At 41.6% G+C, this 22,035-nt stretch overlaps 1 protein-coding gene across 1 annotated transcript in view; it reads left to right on the top strand.

The window, feature by feature from the left end:
- Window positions 1-22,035, top strand: part of AFF3 (ALF transcription elongation factor 3) — a gene marked incomplete at both ends in the record, with an annotated part of 311,611 nt that overhangs the window by 190,531 nt on the left and 99,045 nt on the right. The window contains 2 exons of the mRNA XM_082278052.1: window positions 1,715-1,751; window positions 7,480-7,531. Coding sequence (XP_082134178.1) covers window positions 1,715-1,751; window positions 7,480-7,531 — 89 coding nt within the window. The remainder of the gene's footprint in view (window positions 1-1,714; window positions 1,752-7,479; window positions 7,532-22,035) is intronic.

Raw genomic sequence — 22,035 nt, 5'->3', positions numbered from 1 at the left:
TTTTTACTAGCCTTTGGCAGAGGCAAGATACTGTGCTCAGCAGTTAAAGGGGATGGTGCATTCTTCCTGAGGTTAATGAAAAGGTAAAAGAGTGGGCAAGATCCTTGTTTAGAAGTTTCAAACATTTTTACAAATATGAAGATATTTCCCTCAAAATTACTGCATTTCCCTGAACTTCTCTAGGTAGATAAATTCTCTGTTTTGGAAACTAAACATGCTCTAAAAGCCTACTTTTATTGGGAGTGTGGTTGGCTACAAGAATAGCATTTAAATTCAGTTGTACATACCAGTACATCACTGCTGCAAGCTGATCTTGACTTTTTAAGATTACATTCAGTCACCAGAAAAAAACAGGCTTTAATCTCTCTTCATCAGAAACATTCACAAAAAGCTGATGCAATTTGTCAAAAGTACACAATTTCAAACTACTGAGAAATTATTCTTGGCATGTGAAACATGGTACAGATCTTTTCATATTACAGTAGAAGGTAGAAACTATTGGGGCGTGCCCAAAAATCTGACATCTCACATTACAGGTATGTAGGATGGAAGTGAGTTGCAGATGTGTATTATAGTATTGAAATTACAGATCAAAGCCATGCAGTCTGGACAGCCTTGACTCCAGAGCAAATTGTGCAGATCGAGGGATTCTGATCAGCCGAGCCCTCAAGACGCCAGGGTCTGCTGTCCAGCCAACCTCTGTTTATAGGGCCCAAGAAGCTCTTGGGACCCCAAGCCCCTGAGGAATTCTCCTGATTGTCTCAGCAGCACAATCTCAGCCCAACCAAGTTGGAGCATCCTCAGCTCTCTGGGGACTTGCAGTTCCTCTCTCCATGAGCTGTGTGTTTGGCTCATCCCTCAGCCTCTGTGGACCAGGGATCTGGTTCAGTGCCCAGTTCCTCACTGAAAATGACTGCATGTGTTCCTGTGGGTGCCTGGCTTCTCTGAGCAGTCTTAACTGCAGTTGTAACAGCAGCATGGATGTGAGGTGGTATTCCTGTGTGTGTCTGGGTTATTCAGAAGCAGAGTTACATACAGGATACTTCTCCTGCTGCGTCCGTGGCAAAGTATTCTTTTTTCCCTTAATTTAAATATCTTTCTGTTATGGTTTATATTTGTATTCATAGCCTTCTTTTATATTTTTATGAATGCAAACAAATTCTCTGAATGAAAAACAGTGAGTGAACATTTGCACTTGAGGAGAAAATGGTCTGATTTATTGCACCACATTCACAGATATTGCTGTTGTCATACAAGGTCAGCCTTGTAATCTCAGGGACCCAGAACTAGTCTGTATTTTCATTCTCTGATGCTGTCAATGTCAACATGTGAAAAGACCAGCTGTGCTACTACCTCAGGGATCCAATGGTCCATGAAACAATATTGGCCTTCCCTCTGTCTTCTCATCTGAACTTGTACAAGATAATAGACGAGTTTTGGCTGATCAATACATGAATAGTGAGCAGGAGAGTGGTAATAGCTAAACAAGGAATTGCACCATTAAAGGGTTGTTGTGAAATAAGTTTACAATCTTAAGAATTAATGGATTTTCCAAGAAATATTGGACTTATTCTTGTAATTGAAAATTAGTTTGAAACCAAATGGACAATCATCAGTGCTGTTTGTACTGTTAAGGTAATGTCCAAGCAAGTATTGCAGCAAAAAAATTGCTGAAAAAATAATACACCTTCCCTTTTTTCTGTTATTACTGTAGGAGTCACAACAGGGATCCACAGGACACAGCAATACAAGTGAGTACCAACTCATTTTCTGGCTTCATTGGGTGGAGGGGTAGACAATGACTTTGAAAAAGAAGTGATTGATGAAGTAAGGGATCAGTAGCAGACTGGGACAGTACAGAGCCTCAGCAGGCAATACTCAGCTATGGACGAATATGGAGAACTGAAGAGTGACCATCAAAATGTCAGCTCTTTTGGTGGCCTGGGAACAACAAAAAGTATTCATTTCATTATCACTGTTCCATTATGTAAATGAGAAAGACTGAAAGGGCAAAAGAGTGGTTTTTTTGGAAAGCCAGAAAAGAGATGACCTAATTGCACAGCCAGATCCAGACTGCCAGAAAATTCTGCAAGAAAACTTGTTATCATTTATCTTTCATACTCAGTGGTATATTTTCTGGCCATTGCACAGTACTAAGCTACATAAATCTTGCCAAACTAACACTAGATAATGTTTCAAAGACCCTATGGCCATGAGTCTTTTTGGCTAGCAGTGTGGGTAGGGGAGTGATATGTGTTTGTGTGGCTCCTGCTCAGGGCTTTCCAGCAGACTCCAGTTTGCAAATCATGGCACAGATCAGTAGCACTTTAATTACGCATTTAGCTATGGTAAAAAACTTAGCAGATGTATTAAACAGGAAGATTGAATTGTTCTGCAAAACGAAATATTAATCCTCTCCCTTGACACCTCTGATGGTTGTTGATGTTGTCTTGCATATTAAAAATACATGATTCTATCCTGCTCTCCACATAAAATCATCACAACCAAAAGAATTATTTTGCTAGCTTCCTGACCTGTCAGCCAACACAGAGCCCTGTTTGCAAATTGCAGGGCTGTGACTGAAGATGAAAAATGTCCTGAGCTGGTAGCTAGGGCTTTGAAAGGGTCTGGTCACCCACTGTGTGAAGGAAAAGACATCCAGAGACACAAGACTGGGAGATGTAGGCTTTTTAAACGGTATGGCTCTTCACTGGGGGAAGGTCAGCATGAGGAGGACAATGTTGTGAAGAAACATGCAGTGGTGTCACTTAATTGCTGGCATTGGTTTGATATTGCTGTGAGTACCAGCACTAAGGAAATAATAAAAGGCAAAGGGTATGAGGTTCTGTCAGAAAATAATGAATAGAGTAATGAAAGAAAGAAGCACTAAAGAACCATAATAGAGAGGGCTATGCAAACACAGGCAGAGGCACAAGCATGACAAACACACTGGCTGAGCTGAGGGCTTTGCAATGACATCAGAGGCCACAGTTTTTGGCCAGCTTTGGTCCTAGCTGAGTATTTCCTTCTTCCAACACTTGAACAAAATTGGTTGTTCTGCAGTTTTAATGAAACCTGCTTTCCTGTGTATTACAAAATTGATCCTATGACCTTACAACTTCTCCCTGCTTCTTACTCCCGCAGTCTCCTACCCCACTTCATTTCCAAGTCCCCCATCCCTCCCACACCCCAATACCTCCAGCTTCTCATCTCCTCATTCATCCTGCTCAGCAAAATCTGCAGCTGGTCAGAAGCTACACTTGGTATTGCCTAGCTGATGGCACCCAAACCAAAGAACAGCTGGACCCATGCAGAAATATTTTCTTCATTGGTGGCAAAAGTTAGGGTCACTGTCAGACACCCAGGCACTTTTCCTAGTATCACAGAGAATTTGACTACTTCTGATAGCTGTATCCATGAGAATTCCTGTTGAGGTGCTGGAATAAGACATCAGATATAGTACAGTTAGAATGAGACATAGACTTTACCAGTCCTGTATGTCATACTCAAAGGAAATTTGGGACAAAATGATTCAGATGTGTGGTAGGTTGACCCTGACTGGACATCATGTGCCCACCAAAGCTGCTCTATTAGTCTCCTGGACACAGGAGAGAAAATACAACAAAAGGATCATAGGTAGAGATAAAAACAGGCAGACATCACTCACCAGTTACTGTCATAAGCAAAACAGACTCAACTTGAGGAAATAATTTAACTTATTACCAATCAAATTAGAATAGGACAATGAGAAATAAAATCAGATCTTAAAAGCACCTTCTGCTCTCCCATCTCTTCATCCTGGGCTCAACTCCACTTCCAAATTCTCTACCTCCTCCCCACCAGCAGTGCAGGGGACAAAGGAATGGGTGCTGTAGTCAGTTAATCACACCTTGTCTCTGACACTCCTTCCTCCTCAAGTAGAGGACTCCTCACACTCTTCCCTGCTCCAGTGTGCGGTCCCTCCCACAGGAGACAGTCCTTCATTAACTTCTCACCAGCCCTTCCCGCAGGCTTTGGTTCTTCATAAACTGCTCCAGCATGGGTCCCCTCCACAGGGTGCAGTCCTTCAGGAACAGGCTGCTCCGGCGTGGGTCCCACACAGGGTCACAAGTCCTGCCAGCCAACCTGCTCCAGTGTGGGCTTCTCTCTTCACGAGTCCAGGGGTCCTGCCAGGAAATACTAGCAAATTACTCTGTGGGAAAGAAATCTAATGGTCAATGTATTGTGTTATCCAAGTGCACATCTTCAGAGTCCAAATTAGCTGGTTTTTCCCATTGCACCCTGACTTCTTTGGAGTGGCTCTTGAGCCTGTCATTTGCAATGGTTTTACTGCCGCTGCCAACATTGTCTTTCTCATGGATAGCATTTGAATTTCTGTTATCCTTCCCCCACAAGGAAATCAAAGCATTTAAAACCTCATAATAGCTGAAATTATACTACTCCATCACAATAAATATCATTTATCCTTGTTACCCAGAAAGGGAAACTTAATCTGGTTGAGTGATTCACCAAAATTCCAGCTAAGAGAAGAGAACTCCTTTACTGGCCACCCACTATTCAACAGGGAAATCCTACAAAAGTTCAGTTGAACTTTATTTTGAAATTTGAGAAATCTGGACAGGTCTTCTGCTTGTATCTGAAAAGGTTAGGAAAGAAGTTGCATGAGATGAGGTAGGAGCTAGCAAAGACCTCCCCGTTCTGTGGCTAAGGATCTGTGGACTGATGGTTTCCACTGTACGTTTTCTGCATTCACCCACTGACACACACACACACACCTGTTTCAGGAGACATACACGATGCTTAGCATCTGAAACAAAGTGTACTAACAGCAATCCCATAGCAAGGTGGGTAGCTTGTTTTTTGTTAATTCCAAAAAAGGCTAAGAAAAGCAAAGGCTGGCACAAATTTGCCCATAAAAAGTCAAAACTAGAGAAGATTTAGCAGTTCAGCAAATGCCAGCCTCCCACAATGGTACCTGCATGCATTTGACAGGTGAAAAAATCAAAAGCAAATCTTAGTTTGGCCAAGAGTGAGTGTAAAACAGCGAAGTTGTTGTAACATGCCCTTATCCAAAAATATTATCTGTACCATATCTGTGACATTCAGCTATGCTTAGGCTATACACATTTGTAAAATTTCTAAGATTCTGTCAAGTAAGAATGAAGTTGGTAAGAACTGATAACGCATTAATGGCCAGATTTTCTACTCTAATAGGCTGGACTGATGCATTTCTACCATCTGTACAGGCTTCGTCCTTCCTCTCCACACAGAAGTATGCTAAGTGACAATTAGCATAAAAGCAGCTACAAATGCTTACTGTAGGGTAATCCATTAATATCCAGTTTGGCTAAATCATAGAGATTCCATTTCCTCACAGTACGTATGCTCTTTCCCTTGTTGCTGCATTAACATACACTGCTGAAAGTAGAACTGATGTGAACTCTGCTGGCAAAGCACTCAGGAATCCATATTGTCTCTCACACTCAAACAAACCAGTGTTCATGGTAATAATTCATCACTTAGAAAAGACCCAAGTTACAAATAGAGAATCTTTGAATATATGCCAACTGTTACTGTTTTGGTTTCTTGTTCCAAATTACCATAATGCAGATGAGCTCCAGGCTCCGGAAGGCTGACAAACATATATAGAGGCAACAGCTTCCTGGCCAGCAAGTTCACCATCTGGATATACTTTCTGAGGTCTCTGCTGAAAGTGAAGAGTGACCTAGAGATTATGGAGTGGATGTATTCCATCCTGTGTGGATGCCCTGTTCATGCCTAAATTTTAGGTGCCTTTAGCTGTCCTCTTACCATGAATGCTGAGCTTCCCTAGAGGTCCATGAAGGCACTGGTGGTTTTGACGTCATCCAGAGCTTTCCCCATCCCGTTCAGTAAAGTTTAGGCACCTCAGCTGAGTAGACACAAACCCTACGAGAGAGGAGGATGAGATCTAAAAGCACTGTGTCAAGGTGTTTTTGATACCCAGAACTTCCACTACAAGACAGCTACTTACAGAAAGTCACTGCCTAGAGTGTCTTTCAGCTTCCTCCTGTACAGCAGTGGAAGAACACTGGTAGCAGAATCCTGCCTGTTCTGAAGGCAGCAGCGGGTTTTCCAGAGGTATCCTTACAGCTGTTGCTCTATGGAAACTGAGGGCGAGGACTTCATCAGCAGCAAATGGATGATGCGTGATGCTCATATGCATGGACTAGGTCAGGGCTGATCCAAAACCCACTCAACTCATGCTGCTCATTTGCAGCATGTCAGGCAACACCAAAACAGCCTGACCAAAATATGTATTTCTCGCATTTTTTTCAGAAGGAATAGGTGGATTTTGGCTTAACACAGCTCATTAAAAGGTAATGGAGAAAAACACGTCCATCAGTAAACCAGTCACATTCAACCTCTGCGCCTCCTTGTCTGCTAGACAACATAAACTCATGTGTAGACAGCTATTAGCATCCAGCAACACACAAGAGGAGCAGCATCTGCACAGTCACTAGGCGCAGAATTCAAGTTCAAGGTGATTCAAGTGGAGTAGCATACCTTCTAAATCCATGGTACAGCTACACAGAAATCTTAACACTGGAGCACAGCTCTGTCTGGTTACTCAGAGAACATTAATTACAGCAAACATCAGCCTTACTGTTTTCTGGCAGGAGGGGTAGAAAGGAGGGAGAAGGAGTTGGCCTGACTCAGCAGAAGCAGTTCCGCCCCATCTGCCAGCAGCCTGCCTCCCACTGTCTGTGCTATGTAACTGTGTTGGGCAGATACATTATTTTGGACCCAAAATGGGGATCATCACAAGCCAGCATGCCAGGACCCATATGAGTCATAAGGAAATGTGAAGAGGCATCCCTTGGGCCTCTGATGCTTCTCAAGCATTTGGGTACTTGACTTCTCCTGGCACTGTGTGACTATGCTAGCACAGCAAAGAGGGCTTCCCCAGCCCCCACTCACAGAAGCTAAAGATCAAATCCTTAATCTGTCAAAATTAATGTGAGCCAAAATATCCACTGGCAGAACTGCGCCCTGATCACTGCCTTAGTCTCCTGCTGATGCTGTTTTGCTTTGTATGAAATAATTACTCTTCCTGGAGCAGGGTTTTGGAGCAAATGCGTCTTGTATGGAGTACACTCTCAGCAGCAGAGCTCTAGGGCCCTAGAGAAATGCTTTCAGTTGCTCCAGGGTCTGCTGTCCCTGCTGAAGCCTGTGTCCTCTAAGCATCTCCTCTTGCAGAGTTTCTCTGCCTGACATTTCCGGAGCACGTGTCAGTGACAAGAAAAGTCAAGTCAGGATTGACCCCCTGCTTGCAAATGCTCCCTCAGTGCCCCTGCAGCCCTGCTGCTGCCTCCACAGCTGTCTGTGTGTGTGGCAGGAGTGGTCAGTGTTAGCAATGAATAAAGCATTGATGTGTCACATCTGAGCAGTTTCCATACTGACCCATTTCTGATGTCATTTTCTTCTTCTCTTTTAAAGGGAAAAGTGATGTAGAGCCAAAGACCCCAGAGAAAAGCGCAACCCATACATCGTAAGTCATATTTGTGTTTAAGATTGGAGAAGGCAGCTGTGTTTTTATCAGATTTGTTGGGCAAAATAGAATTTGTTTGTTTTCATTAAGATAAAGCTCTTTCACTGATGCTTTTCGTAAAACGGCTTTTTAGATAATGACTAAACATTAATTATTCCTAGAACTTCTGCATGCTAGTAAGTCAGCGATCTTTGCAAGTGAAATGGCTCCATATCACGCTGAATAGATATGAGATTATTTTTGTGGTTGTGCAAGGCTGGCCTTTAGAACCTTACTTCAACATTACCTTAATGCTGCTGGAGTTTGTCACACTTGCTAAAAAACATCATGTCACATATGCCTTTGATGTACTGATGTAATTTTAAAAGACTGCAGTCTGCAGCTTCACCTCTGAATTACTTGAAATCCAATTACAGTTATCTCTGGTCTCTCACGATTTTGTTGATGTTTTTGAATTAACAAAAGAAGTCAAGAAATAGATAGGAACAGGCACTTGTAATATATCAGTGTTCACCTTCACTTTAGTGCAACAATAGAAGCTTTTACCGTTCTTTACTCTAGTATACAAAGGACTGAATTGTTTTGCCAACATAAACCAGTCTATGAAACAGATGAGCTGCAAGTTAAAAAAATGTAAAAAATAGCATCAGTCTCCCAAACTGAGCGAGATAAGTGAATTCTTTTAATAACCGGTAGGCAGGAGCATTATGAATTTCTGCAAAACCATTCACCTCTTTAATCCCATTTGAGAGAGGGAAGTTCTTCTAACAGTCAGTCATGTGAATTTTAGAGTGCATCTGGCCCATAATTTATGTTTTCTGATTCCTGTTATTTAAATTCAGAGCATTATATCATGTAAATCTCACAAGGTGTCACCATTTGTTACATGGCCAAAAGTAGTCACAGAAGGAGGTACAATAACAATGATTTATTGTGGGACGTTTTGATTTCTGCTGCAAATACGCATTAAAAATCCTCTGGAAATTAATCTAGAAAAAGATTTGACATGGTGTAAGAAATGACTTGTCCTGCAGATTGTGTTGTGGAATGTAATTATAGTGTGCAAGCACATTCAGACAAACTTATTAAATGAATTAAGCATTAGCAACCTTATGCCTTCTGATAGTATGATTGCTGGGAACGTTTAATAGAATGATTTCAATAATTATCATTTTTTAAAATAATATTGCAATAAAGACCAAAAGAAGAAGGGTTTTAATGCCATCTGGAGGTATTTTGGAGAAATGAACACATTTATTTTTGCTGATATTTAGAAATATGTAAAATGCAAGCCATTCTCCAAACAGTGTTTTTTTCTACTTAGTATTTTATTGATGAGGAATGTTCCTTTCTTCTTCTTCATTGGATTAAAATCCTGTAAGAGTTCTGAACCAGCAATAGTGGTATCGCTGAACCCAAAATATGGGTTCAGAGGTACACCCCAATATGGTTATGGATTGGATTTGAGACTACCTACAGGGTTATATAGTGTGTCAGAATCTCGTTAGGTGTGAAAGGTTCCCTGCCTAATAAGAGATGTTGGTACAACCTTTTGAACTGGGCTGTCTACTAGATACAGTATATTTATAATTCTTACCTTTAAATTGTTACTATATTCTAAGGCTACCCCACAGCATACATGGATTCCCAGAACAATTTTTAGAGGCAGAAGCAACTGGTTACTGTTGATAAATTGCTGCGTTCAGCAACCAGAGGCCCCTCCAGTTGGAGAAATTCCATGGAAATGGAGGCAGGGGTAAAAAGAGGAGAGGAGAAGAAGGGAACCAACAAGTGCTGTGTCAAAAGAGAAGGAAGAAAGTGAGAGGGATACAGTTAAGAAGCAGAAAAAGGAGTTGCGAACATCAAGTTTTCAGAAAGAGATGCAAAACTGAGAACAGTAGAAGAGAAAACCAGAGATAAAAACTGAAGACAAATAAAAGCCACTAGCAAACTAAAGGTGTTCATGTTACTCAATAGAGGGCTGGATCTGTGAGTGTTAGTGAAAGAAAGCAACTCATGCTGATACATAGACACACACCAATGCCGCAGTTCTCTTTATGCTACCCTGCTGTTTCCTGGGTTTCTTCTCTTTTCCACCATCTCCTAGGACAGCTTTTTACCCCTGGTATCTCAGGCAAATACAAACTTTCTCTGCTCTTTTGGGGCTGTAGCAACTCCCACCTGTGCACACGATGCACAGCCAGGAGAACCTGCAGTGCACACCTGCACATGGATGTGTGAGCCTGTGTGCCTGGTCTGTCTGCAGATGGATGTTCTCTTCCCTGACGCACGTGGAGAAGACCATGCCTGGGCAAGAGCTCCAGCAGTGCCCAGCTGGGAGCTGCAGGGCTGTGCAAGGGGCACGAATGCTGCCAGTGGTCCCTATGGGTAAAAAGGCTGCACCCTCTTGCGAGGTGTCACTCCCCTCAGAGTGTCAAAGGAGCCCAGTTGGCATCTCCTGGCAGGGGTGCTAAAAAGGACCAACACTGATGTAGGAGAGAGACAGCACGTTCAGGCCTGACAAGGAGAAACTGGATGCATCTCACTGTGAATCAGCGTTTCCCTGTGAAAATGGAACAAACAGCAACAAAAAAACCCCCCACAAAGTAAGTCATGTTTGCCTAGAGGAAAATAACAGAAAAGATGGGGAGGAGTAAATTAATGTTTTTTTCTTGAAAATGTCTTTTTTATTTTCCTCAGGCATGTTACAAGCCTCACACTCTAGCCAAGCTTATATGATTCAATGGCTGTTAATTCAACCCCTGGTGCAGATATACTACCTCCATCCAAACATTATTTATGCAGCTTCAAAGGACAGGTTGATTACCCTCCTGAATCAGGCAGGGAGGCATTTGTGAACCAAACATTAACATGACATCTCCCCTCACGATAATCGTTGTGCCTTGCTCCAGGTCCTCAAAAACAAACATAACCCTGAGACCTGGAGCCCCAGGACCAGAGGTGCTATCTGTAACCTCTGAGAGTACAGAAACAGAGACTGCAGGATGTGTAGTGGTCTGTTCAGAGGGTTTGGGTACAGTAATCATTTGGAATAGCATTATGCATAGGGACTTTTCCTGTGTGCATTAACTCCCTAGATAGACTCATTACGACATAGCTCTCCACTGATAATAATATTAAACATTAAAAAAATAGTATGCATTAGATGATGCATATTAATTGATGCAGCATCCTAATGAGGCAGATGAATAAGGGCAGTTATTGCAGTGCTAAGGATAATGGAGATGGATTTAGGAGAATGAGACTGATGCAAAAGCGGGAAGGAAATCTAAGCTGTAACATTTTGCACGGTATTCCTATGGCTTTCACCACCTTGGCATTCACAATAATCACCTGAGCTGGCACTGAAGAATTGCAATAAAAGGTGCAAACAATACTGAAGTGTTAAGCTGTCTGGAGTCTTCCCTGGTTGATTCATGTTCCTTGTAATTGAATGCTTTTAAAGCCATGAGAATTCTGTATTTGGAGGGGTTTTGTTGTTGTACACAATATATATAGCTCTCTATGGGTCGTATGGTTACAGCTTTGCTGAGCATTTCCAAACTTTTGGGACTGATCAGAAATATCCAGTGATTTTTTGTTCTTTTGGTTTTGTGATCAGAGGGTCAATTTTCAAGGGTCAGAAAACTTTCACAAATTTTGTTAAAAACACCTAATTTTTATTAAAATTCTTCCTCCCCCCCCCTCCCCCAGTTTTACCACCTCTAGTCTGGAGGGCTGCATTTAGACGTGGGTACAGATGAAGGAAGAGGGGTCTTTGGTTCTTTAGTATTTGCAGTTGTAGGATTTTAGTCTTTCTTTGGCAAATCTGTTTGTCCTTTCAGTAAGGCTCAGACTGTTGCAATTAAAACTTTTTATTTTAGAAAACTTCTATGCAAGGCAGACTGATTCCAACCAGTGCACATGTTTCAGAGGTCCTTGCAGGGCCAAAGAAACTCCTCCCTGAGCTGGGAGTCTGGGGTCTTCCATTCTCCCACGTGCAAAATGTGACAATAATTAAAAAATGGTGCAAATACACAAAGCGCTCAGCGTGACTCCCCTCTTGGAATGACTTTCAATGTACTGTCTGTTGTGATGTTCTTCAGCACCTTGTATTTGTAAATGATTTTCAGTTCAGACTACCCAAGGTTAATCATGCCTGACTGTGATTCACTGCTATGCATTTACCTCGACATTTCTAGTGCACTAACTTAATGATATCAGGGCTAGCAACTAGATACCTCAGTGCTGTCTCTTTATTAACCCTCCCACAATTGCTTTCATGCTGAGCTGCTCCAGATTTTTCCCTCCCTTTTTACAAGAGAATTAACCAAGATTGAGGGGGGCTTTTATAATTTATGGCAGTTATGCAGGTTTTGTCCTTTGCTAATACTCTCTGAGAATCACAGCAATCACAGTGTGTGTGTGCATGTGTGTGTGTGTGTGTTGGCTTGTTTGCTTTTGCCAGGCAGAAATAGATGTTGGCTCTGTTCCTTCCCTGTGCTGGTCCCCAGCATCACTTGCAGAATGGTTTGCTCAGGGTGATCTTCATTAACAGCACTAAAGTCAGCAGTTTCTAAGCTGTCCATTTGCAGACATTAGTGCTACAGTTTCTTGCCTGTCCAACACCTGCTCATCATTCTCACCACCCTGATTCTCCTTCAGGAAGGAAGCATCATGTTTGAGCAACATCACTGTTGTTCTTGCTTGATGTGACACACGTTTGTATTGGCATGAGCATCGCATGTTGATTATTTCTTCCTCTCTTCTGTCTTGCCCCTTGTGTGTTCAGAGCGTCTTACAGATTATTCAACAGCCAAAATCTCCTGCTGGTTTCCCCTTCTGCAATGGTAAGACTGAGGCAGAGGGGTTACAAGGTGTCTGCAGAGAACAGAGGGAGCCAGTCTCAAATACAGGCAATCAGTTTGAGCAAGTGCTGCCAGCTCACCATCCAGCTTTTAGGCCCCGGGGAGCTTGTCCTCTCACATCTGGCTGACCTGTAGTCTTGACCTTAAGTCTCTCAGGCAACAATTGCAACCTGCTGGGACTTTTGGAGTTGGAAGAGTAGCCTTAATCCCACCTCACTTCACTGAAAGGCCTGTTGCAAGTTATTTTAAGCTTGGACTTCCCCCACCTAAAATAATTAGACCACCATGAGAACTATCTCATTATTTGTACAAAGTGTTGAAAAATGTAATGTTCTGTAAAAAAAGCTGAGGATTATTCACCCAGAAAAGTAAAGGAAATGGGCAGTAGTTTCAGTTTTCAAAGACAGACTTGGGTAGTAAGTGGTAAATGTCCTGAGGAGTGCCACATGTAGGGAGAAAGGGAGAGCAGAAGCTGCTGCCTTTCCCAGATGCCTGCAGACGTGATGATCAGTGGCAGCTCCTGCCCCATCACCACTCTCCCATTCTCTCCCCAGAATTTCAGTCTTGGGACAGGGGTCACACAATTTAAATTAGAATGATTTGGCTTTAGTCTTGCTGAACTGGAGAGAGAGATGGCAAATAGAGAAGGGACAAAGCATGCAAGCTGCAGAGGAAAAACCCTCCAGCAGTGCATCTTCAATATCCTTCTCTTTGTTTGCCAAAAGGACCATGATGGATCAAGTCAATTGAACCAGAAAATAGCTAACAGATGGGTCTGGAGGACAATGGAAGGAGTGAAATCCATGCTAGTGAGGAAGCTGGTTCCAAAAAAAAAGGGCTGCACAAACTTTTAGGGGATGTAATCCACTTTTTAGCTTTCAGATTAAGATACTGGGGCAACTTCCTAGTCTTTCACAGTTCAGCTTGTGGGCATGCTAGATGGCAAGGACATCTGCAGCAGACACATCAGCCAGTGATTTGGTGAAAACTCTTTTAGTAACTCCATGGGCTCTATGCAGGGCTATCCTGGAGTATATGAATCTGCTCATGAGCCACAGATGACCCTACTCTGCTGAGAAGCATAACTTCCAAAGGGTGGTAGCTAATATGAAATGGCATCCTTTATGTGTTTGTTTGTTTGTTTGTTTCTAAAAACATCAATATGTCAATGGCTTTTAATGTATATCTGTGATGTTTTTGAGAGAAGTCTTGCAGACCATGAAAAAAAAAAAAAAAAGAAAGAAAGAAAACAACCCCTTACTATGATGAATGAAGGCAGTGTTTTTCAGAGTGATGGAGGTCTTTAAAACTGCAGAAGTGAAAGTCTAGTGTTTATCCATGAACTAAGTCTCTGGCAGAAGAAGAAGGCTGGCTTCATTGCAGTCTTCCACCTGTTTACTTGAGCCTCAGCTTGCAGAGCTGACCCCTAACACTGCCAGATTCTCACTCTGCTCAGCCAGTCCAGCAAGGGCAGCTAAAATTTTAAAACTCCCTCCTCAGCTCTCAAATTTCCATGAAAAAGTTCTTTTTTTCTGCCCCTTCCTCTGAAATATTACCCTTAGCCCATGTACAGAGTGTTTCTCTGTGTGTTAAATATATAGACTGTTAAAAATGTAATTCTACCATAACTTCCCACTCCCAGAAACAAAGTGATTTCACCTGTGGGATGCATCAGAGCTGCTGTGGTATAGTCACAATGCTAATGTGAACCTTTCCTGCAAATTCCTAACCTTTTCTGAGCACAGATTTTTCGAGTTTACAGAGAACAATGCAGCTGATAGTTCACAAAAAAACCCTATTGTAAGTTGATACCAAGAAGTCTATTTTCTTCAAATGCTATAAGGGCATTTTCTTGGAAGACATTTGCTCACACAGATCTTGACTGAATCTGTCTGTAAGGTTTACAAAGTTAAGGAGAAAGAATAAATTTGAACTATTGGTCTTTTTTTTTTGCCATGTAAAATATATAGACACACAGCAGTCAAAGTTGATACAAGTAAAAATAATCTTTAAATAGCACCGAAAGTCATATAAAAAAGATGTCAAAAGCATGATCTCCCTGAAAGAAGATGAGTTGGAGCTGATTTGTTTGGTTTAGAAAGAAAACATATGGAAACCCAATCTGACCCTAATTCCAGCTGTGGTTTTCCTGGGACAAAATTGAGCTTCTGTTGATTTCAAGTCAGACCAAAAAAAGCATTATCTGAGATGTCAACAGAAACAGGGATAGATGAACACTAAATAAAAGTACTACTGAGGTCCAGGGAAGTTTTGTTTTACTTAGATGGGGTGAGAAAGGGCTTTCACTGTCCTATTTTTAAATGCTATCCCTCTCTTTTACCAGATATAGCAAATAGCTTGCATTAACCACCCTTATGGCTCAGTGCAGAGTTTTATTTATAAAATACCCTTGATACAGGTCCTCTTGTGTAGCACCTTCACCTTTACTACCTACCTGTACTCTGCACACTGTAGGGAAAAATAATTAGCTGCAGGAAGCTGCCCTCGTTTTGATGCCACCCTTGGCTCAAAGCTGAAGGGGAAAGTAGTTTTATGCAGGAGAAACCTCCACAAAACAGCAGCTTTTGTCCCACTGGAAAACTTACTATAATGAAGAGCATTATTTCTAATTTTACACCAAGTCAAAAAATGCTTCTGTATCACCAGTGTTCATTGAATGCCATTTAGAATAAAGCTGGCTAACTTAACCAGGTGAAATATCATCATGCTTGAGGAAATGTTTTCCTGTATTACACTGAAAGCATATTATTTTTCTCTTAAGTACTGTTTTCCTTGGACTTTGTCATTTGTAAGCGACTAATTAGGAACTTTGTATGTATTATGTATTAGCTCGGAATACAGTGGTTAAAGAGGGGTTGCCAGGAAAATCAGGAGATGCAAGTACCTGGGAAGAAGTCTGTTTCATTGGCAATGCCTCCAGGAAGGCAGACACCATCGACCCCACTCTGTATTTTTTCTCTGAAGAAAATGATGAATGGAAGCTCAGCGTCTCGCACGTTGGAGTCGCGGTGTGCGTGGTGGTTTTTGCTGGGCTAAAATTCCTGGTTGCCAGGGTAACACATTTTGGAAATTCTCTACCCTGGGCTAAAGCTGCTGCAACTTGAAACCCGCTGTAGCTGATGCTTGGCGGGGGCACCACTGCTGCTGGGTGTGGGGGGCTGCTGGCTTTGCCCAGGGGGTTGGGGCAGGCAAACAAGACAAAATGGGTCCAAAAGAAGAGAAAGGCGATTGGGAGCATTGGATACTTCCAGGATGTCATAACCTGATTCTTTTCTCCACACCATGTCCCATCAGCTAAAAGATGGGGGGGTTACCTTGCCTCAGGGCTGAATTTGTGGGTGATGGGAAGAAGAGAGGTGTGTGTGCGCCTAGAGGGTGGGGAGAGGAGGAGGGTGAGAGGGGAAGAGAGATACAGGGTTCTGGCCACCTGCCAAGAAAAATAACTAACATTTTGCAAAAGAGAAATCCTAAGACTGAGGTCATAGTATGGAAAAAGTCTGTTTCACAGACTCTTGAGCCTGAATACAGGCCAAGTTTTTTAGGTTTTTTTTTTCCCCCTAAATGCAGGCATCCTATTAACATTTGAACACTAAAGCTCGTCCAGGAATGGAAAGATTTTGGAATCTGAAGTGCCTTAGATTTCTGCTTTATTGGTACACAGATAGAATTTTTTAATAACAAGAAAGTGAGATTCTGAATGAGAAGCTGCCTCATTTTGCTAAAAACTTATTTTATGACTATGAAGAAAAAATAAAAGGAGTTTAAAGAAGCGCCTGTTTTTCCCACAGAGTGACCAACTCGAAAAAAAGAGACATTTCAAGCTTGGTGGACAACTTTTTATTTGCCATGCAAAATACAAAAAGATACTGAAACCTGAAATGATGATGAATTTTCCTGTGTGGAAAAGTCCGACTGTTCAGCCATGAATAGCTATGATTTTTTTAAACCTTTATAGTGGCAGGCTGGCAGTTTCATGACAAATTACTTTTCATACCTAACTAAACAAATTATTGAAGTTCTTCTGCCTTAATCTTTGGATTTGGATTAAAAGTCAGAGTGCGGATATTTTTTAACTGGGGAAAAAGCAACCCTTTGGATTTGTTAGGATGTTATTGCAAGCAAGTTTTCTGGTCTTTGATTTGCTAAGCTACAACTGGAGTCTGCCTTCCTCAGGGTAAGAATATTTCCACATTATCATTTCACCTGTGGTATTTTAAGAGGGAGAATATTATATCTCAGCGTGTATCTTGGCTTTTTGCATTCTGTTCTTTGTTTAGCATGCAGACAAGCTTCATCTCCCCAAAGAGATGTGGAATATATTTATCGGCAATTTAGATAGATAGATTTGACAAGCAAGCAGGGTGACACACCAAAGCTATCAAAGCTGGAGATGAATCAGGACAAAGGTTTGGATGAGGTATATTGTTCCTGAGATTCAAAAGGATTATACTTACTGATCATTCCAAAATCAGGGCAACTGTACCACTGACTTACAAAGATAAAAGCTTAGTTTTTCCAAAGGAAAAAAAAAAAAACAACCACATGGTTTGATTGGCCCACAGACCTTTTATGGCAAAATAGTGCAATTACAGCTGGCATTTCTGCATGCTGATTTTTATTAGTTTTGTAAGATATTTTGTCAGGATTCATTTGTGCTGATTCCCCCTTTCATGGCATAAACTGTAAGCAATTGTTGCTAGAGAAAAGGAGTCACTTGACATTTTTCTTCAGAGACACACTCCAGGAGGTGTGATAGATCAGGTAGACTAAATTAAAACAGAACTGATCTGTTACCTGATAAACATGTGAACTTACCATATATTTAATTGCATTAGAATTTAGTGCAGTTATGGGTAAAAATCCTGTACATTCACCATCAGCTTTCCTACTATCAAACCAAAGCAGACAAATCAGCACAAATAATATCTTGAAAGTATTTAATAGCACAATACAGACAAAGAATGAGAAAATTGCCCTTTTGTACCTGATTTGATGACCAATTTTGTGGCATTTAGGTAGGCATAGAGGGGGACTTCTGTTCTGAAGTCTCCCAGGGAGATGAGGCAGGCTTCCAGATGTGTGTCCTGTCCTGATGTAGTTCAGATGGAGGCCAAATACAGCAAAGAGCAAGGAAAAGGTCTGGGGCCGGCAACCCCAGAACATCATTGACGTAACCTCAAAAACAGTTTTTCATTACTCTGGTCTATACTGGTTTTAACTGTTGGTCTTAAGAAACAGTTCAGGTTCCTTGCTCATGTAAAATCCACATTTTACTTATACAAAAAATGTAATATGAGACATAAACTTTAATACTTGTAATAACTGTAAGCAACAGCAATTTCTATACTCCTCTGTGGAAGAAACAATGAAGCCTTTTGCCACAAACTGTTAAAAAAATCTGGGTTCTCCTCTGTCACACAGGAAGATTTTGATCTCATAAATAATTATAGACAAGCGTGATGTCTTCTAGCAGGACTTCTTTCAGTATTAATGTTTAAAAGACCGAGAATTCCTGTGGGTACCTAGATTTCTGCTTGTGCTGTGCTGCCCATCTCCAGTTCAGTTAAAAAGCTTTTGCCTGGGAGCAGCAGGCTTTACTGTGAGCAGCCTCAGTAAAGTGGGATGACTTGCATGTGTTCAAAAAAGGGCTTGCTACAAAGTGACTGCACATGGAATGAGCGAGAGATAAAAAGAGGAACCTGTGTTTGTCAGAGTGGAGGTTTGCTTCTCCTCAACATCCCTCACAGCTGCCATGAGCCCACTGAGCATTGCGTACCGCAGCGCAGTGATCCCAGCACGGCTCTGGTGGGTGAGCGGTCCAGCTCCAAGGCCAGGAGACACACGGTCAACTTAGGAGGGATGTTCTGTCCTCCCCTGAAGAGTTTTACTCTTGAAGGCTTTGTATTCAAGAGAAAGAAACCTCTCCCTGAGTCTTTTACATGGATTTCATTACTGACTGGGAGTGGCTGGCCAATGCCACTCTTCAGCAGGCATGCTCTGATAAGGAGCCCTGCAGCACCCACAGCAGCATCCTGAGATGCTGAGTAGGCAGGAATCAGGGACCAGATTTCCAGCTCTGAAGCCTGGGAGACAGTGGAATAAAGAGAGAAGGGGGAAGATCAAAGGTATGGTAACAGAAGACTTTCATCCAGGATTTTAGGAGTTTCATTACTGTATCTAGCACATAAGACAGAACAAATATAAAGACATACAAAATACGAAAACAATGAGAGGTGGGCAAAAAGTTGGATGCTAAAGGTAAGATTTGTAGAAGGACCTATAATACTGCTATTATTCCAAATTTGTATATATTTCCCTCAGACAAAAGTAGGTGGATGACTTAATAACCATTATCTCCAGGCCTTGTGAAAAGATTATATAAAGCAACAGCCCTCCTTCTAAAATTATTTTGATTTATCTTTATCTAACAGAAATGGCCAAATATCTGTTTAGCATGATCCCATTTGGCTCAATGACATTGCAGAGCTATGAATTCACTATGAGAAGAACAACTCTTTCTGTGCACTGAAGAACATAAAAGCCTGGGTGCCTAGCTGGAAAGCAAATACCTCCTGCTCAAGCCGCTTATGTTTTTCTACTCGAGCGAAATTAAAATCTCATCTTACTGCTTTGCATGCACTTGTCATCCACTCAGGTTTTTATTCAAATAGATCTCTGGATCTTTTCAAAGAATGTCTTCTGTATGAGTTGCATTAGCTTTAAAGACTCACCAAGAACAGCACGGTCCAGGCTGACACTCTCCCATCAGAGAAGGAACTGTATGAATCTTATCCTACAATTCTGCAGCTCAGTTAATTAAGTATTTGATGTCCTAAGAAGCTGCTGCCTCCCAAAGCCATGGAGAGGAAGCAGCCAGACCCTGTTTCCATCTTTGGCCACCAGACACAGTGACGTTCAGAGACTTTCCACCCATCACACCATGTTACACAACTCTTCCCCTCTCCCCAGCCCACAGTGTTGATGAAATTAAGTAGCATGAAAAATTAACTCCACTGTTGTTGTAATGCAGCTGGGTAATGTGTGGCCTCATTTGCTGCTACAGGAGAATACGTGTTTGATGCTTTGGTAGTGTGGCTCTGTGGATGGGGCAGAGGGGACCCCAGTAGAGCAAACCTGGGTAACAGCCCCACATCCCTGCCCAGTCTCCAGGTACTCCCGGGCTCCCTAGGCCCAATGCACAGGATGATTTCTGATTTCTTTCCCAGTCTTGTTACTTGCTGTCCATCCTCTGCCACCCACCACTTCTGCTTTTTTTCCCTTCATTTTCTTTCTTGCTGCACCCTCTCTGCTGTTTTCCCACCATCCCATCCCTGGTTTTGCCAGGATTCATCACCTGCAGCCTCATTTCTTACTGTTTTTCACCTCTGTGGGCCCTCCCCTTTTCTACTTCTGCCCCACAAAACATGTCTCCATGTCTCCTGAAAACCAGAAAAGAAAGAAAGAGCTATATGTAACACAGGATACAAAAAATACACCCACAGTAGCTCAGGTTTCTGGATTAGTGCATGTCATCATTTGCCTCTTTTCCCCCTTGATTCTTCCATCATGTCATCTCTGCTTCGTGGTAAAGACTAACTTTTAACTCCTTTGTCAGGTGCCCAGGTATTGCTCCCTTTAGGGCACATAGATTTCCATTACTTCTCTTTTAAGAATCACACAAGAAAAAGAAAACAAAAAGAGAGACAGAGAGATTAATATGGAGAAAAGTTTTACTTAGCTATAAAATGTTTTCCTTTTATAACTTTAGGCATGATTGACAGATAGGTTTATTTAATCAAATTGCCTTTTCTGACAGTGTATTATTTAATGAGGGAGTTCTTTTTTTTGATTGCATAGGAAATGTGGAAGCATCTGAGAATTTCTAATGTGCTATTTACTCATCCATTATGTTGGGAATCAGTATAATTTCAATGTCAGCAGTGGAATTAATAACCATAACTGTTAGCTGTCACAGAATGATCTATTTGGGGATTTTCTCAGCAAACCAGGATATAACCCCCACCCTTACACCACAGAAGGAAGTTTTAAAAAATAAGTCAAATTTGAACATGTTTTTGTTTTGATTATCCCTTCCAGGCTGATGGTAAAGGCACATATTTTCAGGCTTTAATTCAGCATTGAGTCACTGATATGAAATCCTTTAGCAGCATGAATTATCCCTACTTTTTTTCCCCGATTTATTTCACTCAGCTTCTCAAAAACTTCCATCAAGGATGTCTCCCCATTTAAGTGCACCCTCCCTTCCTTAAAAAAACAAAAAACAAACAAAAAAAACCCCAACAAAACAAACAAAAAAAACCACCCAAAAAACCCCCAACAAACAACAAACCAAAACCCTGACAGTTTAGTTTCCAGAGATAAGAAAAAAAACCCTTTTTTGGCAGTAGTGTGAATTTGGGCTGACTTTGGTCTGGTTTTGGTGTTGTACTTTACTGTTGGACAAACAGGCCTCCCTGTGTGAGAGCCAGGGAGTGCCTGAGCAGACAAATGGAATTACACAAGGGAGGCAGACAGGGCCCAGATCTGGTTCTACTCTCTTTAGGTTATGTGCAGCCTCACATGAGTAAATAACTGATAAATGAATAAAACCTTTCAACTGATACATTTGATAAGTACCAAGACTTTTTATATGATTCCAAAGTAAGGGCAGTAACTGTTAAATTAATTGCTTTTTAAATAAAACACATAAGAGAAATTTTTAAATCCTTCATTGTTCCTAAAAGTGTTTTAGTGCCTCATTAATTCTTGATTAGCCTGGTTGTTAAGAGGCCATTATTATGTGGTAATAAGGTGTAGGAAATTACCTCTAGGACTATAGTCATGTCACACAGACCTGCTATAGTTAGCACCTCATCAGGTACTCAGACCAAGTGCAAATGGTGTAAATCAGGGCTACCCCGCCTGGTGGTGGGGCTCATGTTGGTGGTCCTGTGTGATGGGCTCTTTGCTGAGATGAGGTGAGTCCTCTAGTGCTGAGAAGTCCTGACAAAATATAATCCTCTCAGCAGCCTCCTGTCCTTCAAGGGCTTGCCAGTCTTCCCTTTGGCTGAACAGAAAAACTGCTATAAAACACTGGAATAAAATTACTTTGCAATTACATTCATTTAAGTAATTTCAAATATGCCTGAAGCTAGTGCAGATGAAAGTTCACTCTTTGCTGTATGATTTCTTAGGCAAAGTCAGAGGAGATTTGGTGCCAGTCCAACAGAATATCCCCAAACTAATGACCTCTTCAGGTCATTAGTATTTCTTTTGAACACACAACCCCCCTCAAAGCCTGCTACAAACATTGGTAAAGCTAATAGTTATTACCCTTTTACAAATAGGAAAATGAGCCTTGGGGGCTATTGTGATGCAACATTAATCAGCATTCTAAAGAAAATACATATTTCTATGTCCCAGTCTGCATGTATTTATTTTTCAATTTGTATTATGGTTTTTTCCCCCTAAATCTCTTTGAGGTTGATGATCTCACAGTATACAGCTCCCATTCATTACCTGTACAGGGGGCTAATGTGATACAGCAGCATCGCCACCTTTGAAGAGCACTGAAGATGCTCACAGCTGAAACCACAAAGTGAGTTCTCGCTAGCA

The sequence above is a fragment of the Coloeus monedula genome (assembly GCF_965178545.1).
Source record: "Coloeus monedula genome assembly, chromosome: 3".
NCBI lineage: Eukaryota > Metazoa > Chordata > Aves > Passeriformes > Corvidae > Coloeus > Coloeus monedula.
The sequence above is the reverse complement of the archived record's forward strand: the minus strand, read 5'-3'. Positions and strand labels throughout refer to the sequence as shown.